Genomic DNA, 8,456 nt, shown 5'->3' on the forward strand with positions numbered 1-8,456 from the left:
TCATGTTGAGTTACTGTGTGGTTGTGTACAGCTGAAAGTGTTTGCCAAGTTCAGTTGACCAATAATATTGTGCCAACAGTGCAGACACCGTCTCTGAAGCATGTAAAAGAAAGCAGCCTGCCACCTCTCTCCTTCAGGGTCTTGATCCCATCCAGCGGTGCAGATCAACTCCAGCCAACATACGACCCCTCATCCTGCTCCTGTGACACAGAGACGCCAACATGCTCTCGCTCCTCTTGTTGTTTGGTCTGGCTCTGGGTGCTGTGTCTTCTCCTGATGTGAAGCTACAGCGTGGCAACTGTCCCATGTTCTGGTACAGCTTCAACAGCCGCTGCTATAAGTACGTCGCCACAGACATGACCTGGGCTGATGCAGAGATCTTCTGTATGTCAGAGGGAGCCCACCTGGTGTCCATCCACAGTCAAGATGAACAGAATTTTGTCAGATCCCTGATCAGGAACTTTGACCATTCTGAGGGACCAACCTGGATTGGAATCAGTGACGCCCACAAAGAAGGCACATGGATGTGGTCTGATGGGTCTGCAGTCAACTTTACCTATTGGTATCCAGGCACGCCAGACAGTGGACAAAGCCAAAACTGTGCTTACACCAACTGTGTCACACAATGGAATGACTATCCGTGTTCTACCTATTTTCCCTCTGTTTGTGCATTTCCTTCAACCTGTCCTTGCAACTGAGACAGTAACATACATCTGATTGAACCTGGTCACTGTTCACCTGTTTCTTTGTTGACATTCATGTGGCCTCCACAATAAAGACACAAATGTACACTATACATGTGTGTGTGTGTGTGTGTGTGTGTGTGTGTGTGTGTGTGTGTCTGTACAGAAGTCATTTCATCTTCATGAATGTTGGACATTCACACAGGTAACTCCAGTTGCTGATCAAAAGGAATATTTCCACACCTTTATAATAATGTCAAGCTAATAATTATAATAAATATAATAATAAATTAATAATAATAATAAATGAATTAGTTGATACAATAAATATTATGACACTTGAATACACAGATTTCTATGCCCTGCAAGTTTGTGTTTGCAGTTTGTTGTGTCCACGTCTGCTCTGACTGTCCATCATCCACTGCCTGTGTGTGTGTGTATGTGTTACATCTGGGAACAACACAGGCTTAATGTGTAGACATAATCACAAGGAAACTACTTATCCGTAGGATTATTATCTATTCATATGGACATTTATAGACACCTTACAATGTACGAAACGGTACTAATTTTTGATAGACGTCACTCTGCTGTGAGTGAGACCAGTAGAAGGACTTCAAAATATATTTTGATGCAAAAATACAGCAAAATATCACAAATATTACGAAACACTAATAATAAAAAAATGAATGATTGTAGTAGCATGGAGCTGCTGAGTGACCAAAGAAAGAATTCCCTCAAAAAACATAAAATAAATAAACAAATAAATAAATAAATTAATTAATTAATACTAATACGACTAAAAATAATAATGATGACTTTTAAAAATTACTTGAAAACATTCTCTCATGGCAGATCAATTAAAAAAAATCAAAAACCAATAAATAAAACTAATAATTAAAAAAATTAGGTACACCTTTCCAGTTACATTTAATTCAGGAGTTTGGGGAATTTTCTCAGTCAGTAATGAAAGCAAACTGCACATAATCCTTCTCTGTTTCTGACTAATGCAGACTGATCACAACAGTTTTACAAAGTTTAAATAATATATCGCTGAAATGACCAAAAACGAGAGGAGCAGCTTCAACGGCTACAAGTATGTTGCCACACCTTTGACCTGTGTGCTGATGCAGAGCTGGGTCAGACTCTGTCTGGTGGAATGCAGGAGAGCCAAGAAAACATTGACGGTCATGAAAACAGTGTTCACAACTATAATAAAGATTTGAAATGGGGTGACCAGCCATAGAATAGAATAGAATAGCCTTTATTGTCATTATGCATTCCTGTATAACGAGATAGGAGAGCTGTTCCTTTAAAGTGCCAGCATGTATAAACAATACACGATACAAATGCAATAAATAATACCCATCACTTCATACATCACATCATACACAGACATCATTTACATAGACAGTTTAAAATATGCAACAAGTTTCTGAGTTAGTTATGTCAGCATGTACCTTGTAACTTTCCACCTGTTGCTCCGTGTACATGCAGTGAAACTCCAAAATAAAAAAGTGTGTGAGGTGCATACACAGGTCATTTTATTCACATTAATTTATACGACTGTTGGGGACTCACTGCAGCAACGTGGTGGCTCAAAGGAAATGTTTTTGCATGTTTTAATAATTCATTGTGCAAAGTAGAAATGTAGTATTAACATAATTAACATGACAGGTAAACAGTAATGATGTGTCAGCATTTTACTTTTCACCTGTTTACATTGATTTCAGTTATTAAAGTGTTTTTCCATGTCTGCTCCAGTCTCTGTGTATTAGATAAATATGGGAACAGCACAGGTGTAACAGCTGTTGCAGTCACCAGTACACCGCCTATTCAGCATGTGAATATTTAATCATGCACATAAAACTCAACATTTACTACATGCTCACTTATGAGAGTGAAATCACACTGTCGTGAGTTCAAGCAGCATAAAGTGTATATTAAGTGTATGTAACAGAGGCATCAGGCAGGACTGGAGCAGCAAACACTCAGATACCCTTTTAAATATTTGTCTCATCGCAGCTCTTAAGTGCAATAAGGCAGAAATGTTTGATCAAATTAAAAACCTTTCTTTAGTCTGGTTAAAAAAAACATCAGTTTGTCTTTACTGGGGAGGAAATTAAACACAAAAACCTTTAAAAGTTATTTGAATGAATTATCAACTTCTATGTGACATGTCCAGGTGCTGGTGGTCTTGTTTTTGGCTCATGTTGAGTTACTGTGTGGTTGTGTACAGCTGAAAGTGTTTGCCAAGTTCAGTTGACCAATAATATTGTGCCAACAGTGCAGACACCCTCTCTGAAGCATGTAAAAGAAAGCAGCGCGTCACCTCTCTCCTTCAGGGTCTTGATCCCATCCAGCGGTGCAGATCAACTCCAGCCAACATACGACCCCTCATCCTGCTCCTGTGACACAGAGACGCCAACATGCTCTCGCTCCTCTTGTTGTTTGGTCTGGCTCTGGGTGCTGTGTCTTCTCCTGATGTGAAGCTACAGCGTGGCAACTGTCCCATGTTCTGGTACAGCTTCAACGGCCGCTGCTACAAGTACATTGCCACAGACATGACCTGGGCTGATGCAGAGTTCCACTGTTTGTCAGAGGGAGCCAACCTGGTGTCCATCCACAGTCTGGATGAACAGAATTTTGTCAGATCCCTGATCCAGAACTTTGACCCTTCACAGGGAAGAACCTGGTATGGCCTCAGTGACATTCACAAAGAAGGCAACTGGATGTGGTCTGACGGTTGCCCAGTGGGCTTTGTCTTTTGGTATTCGGGACAGCCAGATGGTGCATCAGGTCAAAACTGTGTTCAAACCAACGTTTTTGGATCAGCATGGAATGACAATCCTTGCTCTCTCCCCTCTCCCTTTGTTTGTGCAACACGTATAATCTGTCCTTAGCAACTGAGGTATTACATGTGAGACTGAACCTGGTCACTGTTCACCTGTTGTTCTGCTGACATGCATGAGGCCTTCACATTAAAGATGGAAATGTACACCTATATATGTGTGTATAGGAATCATTTCACTAACTTTGATTTTCAGGAATGTTACATTCACACAGGTAAATTCAGCTGCTGAACAAAGAGAATATTTCCACGCTTTTTAATCATTTCATAATTGATATTACTAATAAATACAATTAAATCATCAGCATACAAGCAGATTGCAAGCATTTGAATGCTTGTTTCTTTTTTAGTCAGCAAGAAGCAAAACTCCTATTCATGGTGGTCATTGCTACTGTATATGCTGATGCTCCTCTGACGTTATAAATCTACTTTCAGAAAGATTAGATGTGGCTTATGACCTGTGAAAACGTGTTTCACATGACTACAAAATGGGGATTTGAACTCTTGATCTTTGCATTAAAAGACAACCACCTTACCACTCAACCTCTGAGAAAATCAGTTAGTCATTGCAGGTCACAGGTTTTGACATGATGAATTATGAATTAAGTTAATTTAACTTATTGCATATTTGAGATTTGTCACAGGTGATTGGAAATTTTACTTTGCAAATTAATAAAGTGGCAGAGGATACGACATGTCAACTTTTAAACTACAAGAGCTACCCAGGTGCAGGCGGTGTCCTGATGACCTCTCCAACCCCGTCCACCGACTCCAAGGCCAGGAAGTCAAAAGACTTTAGTTTCTGAGATGCCCCTACCAGAGGTAGAACAAATCATAACCATGTTTGTCATACGTTTAACAGGTTTTGTTTTTAAAATGGGCGGCTGTATAAAAATTTTCATTGCAAAATTATTCTTTGGTCAATGTTTGGCTGCTCCCCAAACCAAAAATTCAGGCTCCTCCAAAGGGACAGTGTCTGCCTTATTACATGTATCTCTGGAAATAATAATAATCAGGATGTCACCACTAGATGTTTACAGACAGCCACTGCATCCAATAAAGCAAATAATTCATCAATACCATTGTCCATCTTCGAAATGTATACACATAAACACACATGAATTTTCAGCTGAAAATTGAATTAATGGGTTAGGGTTATTAAAAAGCTATGTACATATGCCCGCCATTATTAGTTTAAGTAAGGAGACCAATCACCAAAAACTGACATTTTTATATACTAATGACTGTTATCTCCTCACAAAGGTTGGTTATTGACTATTCACATTACCCTTTGATGTCATCAGCCCCCAACAGGAAGTGAAGCCAGCCCTTCAAATTGACACATGCAGTGGGGTCCTGTCGGTGTAAATGTGTCAAGAGATGGACACAAACCCAAGAAAGGGCCCAAAAAACAGATATACTATACTTTATATTATAATATATATGATAATGATCATTTCTTCATCATTCTAAAAACATTCGTTGATGATATTGTATGTTATCTTTGAATAAAATGTTACAGTGAGTCAAATGAGTTTAACATGGTTTGAAAACTTTGACAGAATGAATTGGAAAAATCAAATATTAATCATAAATAAATAATGAATTATCTAGACATTTATATAGCCTATTGTTGTTTTTCCATTTCCACTGCTAGTAAGATGACATTTAGCCTTCTATTTATTATTCTTACTTTCGAGATTTACCTTTCTCTTTAAGATACAATTACAAAAGTAGTATTCTCCATACTATCCTAATGATATGCTTCATTGATACTTATCAGGGACACATCAGGAATTTAACAGCTAAATGTTTGATTGGTTAATTCAGTAGCATCTTTTGTTTCTATTAATGTTAGTGATAGTGAAGTGTTGTTGCTCTAACACAGCTCTAACTCACAGTCACGGTGCATGATGTTGAACCATAGGATTATATACAGTAATGTTCATGTACACTCCAAGACTAAAGAATAATATGCAATCAGCAATAAGCAATGTAGTACCTACACTACATGTAACACCTTTTCTAAAGGTTAATTTATAGAAGCAAAGTGGAAAAACAACTTACAGTGGGTATATGTTTCCAGTTTTATTGGATTGAAGAGTTACTGGGAATGAACTCAGCCTGTGATGAGAGCAACCTTCATTCCCTGGATGACACAGTGTAAATTATATATCCCTGAAATGACCCAAAACATGAGCATCAGCTTCAGTCATGGGACCATATGTGTTTCAATGTGTTGGATATGTTACTGTGAGAGAGAGAGACAGAACAAAATGGGAGCAGTGAGAGGGAACGAAAGAGAAGGAAGTAGAGATGCACAAGAGGCCATTTCAGTTTGAAAGACTAATTGTGGTCTTACGCAAAGCCAAACGGTTTGTGGTGGCAGTGGAGGCAGAACAGTTTTGCAGTGTGTAAACAGCTGCATCTGTCTCATCTCAGCTGATTCCAGCTGGCATGAGCTGTGACGAGAAGCGGTAAGCACTCCCAGCCATGTGCTGTGTTTGTGTGTGTGGAGGAGAGGTCTGGTCAGTGGTGGTTTAGACCCGCGGTGCAGCAGTATGGTTTCCTGACGCTGCTAACCCCTATCATTTTGCAGTCATCCTGACGGGTACTTTACCCAGCAGGCCTCTGACAACTAAACAACAGTGGAGGATGAAGTAGTAATGAGGGAGGTGAGACAATGACAACAGACACACTTGGTGTGACGCAGGTGGTGTGTAGTTGTCAGTCTGGCATATTGCCCTTAGAAATAGATACAATAGGTTTTCGCCATGTGCTTGACTAAATGTTGGCTCCGAGAAGTTGCCAGGCAACCTGTGAAGACTCCTGAGCCTGGCCAAGAAGAAATATGGCACAAGGAAGCTTCAGGAACATAACTAGGAATTGTTAATATACTTCTTGATGTGGTAATGGGTAAAGTGGGACAGTTAAGCTTCATCTTTTTTATCTTCACATCTAGGCCTATATACTTTCATGAGTAAAAATCAACACTGAGCTCATCATAAGCAAGTACCTCAAGATAGAAAAAGGTTCTGTGGCTATAGGGGTAGATGATACCACAAAATTTGGTTTCAATCTGATACAAAGTAATACAGGGGCAGAATTGCCGATATCGAAACGATACAACACTTTTTTTTTTTTGCAGGGTAACGCATTGTGTCATGATTTATGAGGTGAATAATCAGTCTGCTACAGCTAATGATGTCCAAGTACAGTTTAAAAATGTAACATTAACCAATGTTGAAGATCTGATTCAACTCAACCTGGATATTTCTTGCCTACTGTAAATGTCTCTGAATGGATTCTGCCAGTGAACTTTGTCTCTGCGTCAGGGGTCTGGATGCTGAAGCATTTACTTCCTCTTCCTGTCTTTTCGGTTGCGGCTCCAAGTTCTCTTTCACATGTGTTTTTTTCCTCTTTCATTAAGCCGTCACTGCTGTTATGTGTCGGATTAAACCAGTCAGGGTGCACACCCTTGAGTGGACAACACAAAGCAGTGGAGAAGCAAACAGTACATGCATTAGATGTATTCACGACAACGTAACGTTGTTCTCACAGTTTTACTCTAAATAGGTACAACATAGAAGAGTGAAACAAATCTCTTTTTTTGATATTAATCCTATTGACGCTAGGATTGATCTTCAAAATGAAAACGTAGTATCTGTAGAGTTTATATTTTGGTATTGATCCGCCCACCCTGACATCACTTCCAGGGGCATGGCACACCTTATTCAACAACTTTGCAGTGAACCATGATGGAAAGTAAAATGACTTGTGTTCTGGGGTGAATGTTATGGTCTTAGAAAATGATGGATAGTTTGTAATTAATCGTTTGTTATGGTATGTAATAGTGAATTAGAGTTTCTTCTAAAAAAAATTGGTTCATATTAATTTTCTTTTTTTATGTGATTTTGACATTTTCACAGTTTGCCAGTACACCATTGTGTGCATTTATACTTGTGCGGTGGTGTGTCTCTGTCACTCTGCAGTTACACCTCCAAAACACTAGTTGGCGGCGGAGGTTTCTGTGAAGTGCTGTAAAATTTTGTTTAATAGAGACAATTTCAAACACAAGTACACAAATCAGCTTCACTATAACTTGCAGCATTCACAGACAAACACTTGTCTTTATCTGGACACATTTTCCCCACAAATACAACATGCTAACATTATTAGCACAAGCATATGGCATTTTACATTGTATAGATTAGCCTAGCAGCTAGCGGAGATTTCCTCTTCTCATATGAAGCCAGGGACAACAGCAACATTTAACAAAGGTTATGTTACAATATTCGGCTCCATTACAACTCACAAGGTTCACCGACAAAACAACGTTATTAGCACAAGCCTATGACATTTTACATTGTATAAATTAGCCTAGCGACGAGCGGAGATTTCCTCTGCTCATATGAAGTCAGGATAAATCACGCAAATCACAAATGCTATTTTTGTGGAGGCTTTATTGTCTTCACAATTTATTGTTTTGTATCTGTGAAATTAAAGTAAATAAAAGTTTCCACTGAGGGAAATCAGCTTACTGAAATAGACAGGAGGTCTGCATCACTGCGACATGTACTGTACATTTCTGGGGAGGTGCACATCGGGCTACGGCGTAGGTAACAGCGTAGCTATGGCATCAATTCAACGCAGAAGTATAAATTCCACCTTACTGGTGTTACTGGTAAAGTGGGACAGCCATTCAAGTCATTATAATGGGGAAATTGAGTTTCCTAGATTTTGGTCCTGCATAAATTAAGCTAGCTAGATAATTCAGCAAGGATTTACATAACACTTGATGATGAACGTGATGAACATTTTTCATACATTGCCTATAAAAACAAAGTGTGTGCCAAAAAAAGACAGAAAAAAGTAAACAAGGAAGATGGATAGCCCTTTTGAAGAGCCAGATGTGGTGATGA

The 8,456-nt window shown here is 39.0% G+C and overlaps 2 protein-coding genes across 2 annotated transcripts; both read left to right on the forward strand.

Moving 5' to 3' along the window:
- The first annotated feature begins 6 nt into the window (after positions 1-6).
- On the forward strand, positions 7-794 carry LOC126383844 (lactose-binding lectin l-2-like). Its single transcript, XM_050034561.1, has one exon. It carries the CDS (start codon positions 222-224, stop codon positions 696-698), a length of 477 nt encoding a protein of 158 aa, XP_049890518.1. The 5' UTR covers positions 7-221; the 3' UTR covers positions 699-794.
- Positions 795-2,850: 2,056 nt separating this feature from the next.
- LOC126383848 (galactose-specific lectin nattectin-like) lies at positions 2,851-3,687 on the forward strand. Its single transcript, XM_050034565.1, has one exon. It carries the CDS (start codon positions 3,113-3,115, stop codon positions 3,584-3,586), a length of 474 nt encoding a protein of 157 aa, XP_049890522.1. The 5' UTR covers positions 2,851-3,112; the 3' UTR covers positions 3,587-3,687.
- The last annotated feature ends 4,769 nt before the right edge of the window (positions 3,688-8,456 follow it).

Source organism: Epinephelus moara, chromosome 22 (genome assembly GCF_006386435.1).
Source record: "Epinephelus moara isolate mb chromosome 22, YSFRI_EMoa_1.0, whole genome shotgun sequence".
NCBI lineage: Eukaryota > Metazoa > Chordata > Actinopteri > Perciformes > Serranidae > Epinephelus > Epinephelus moara.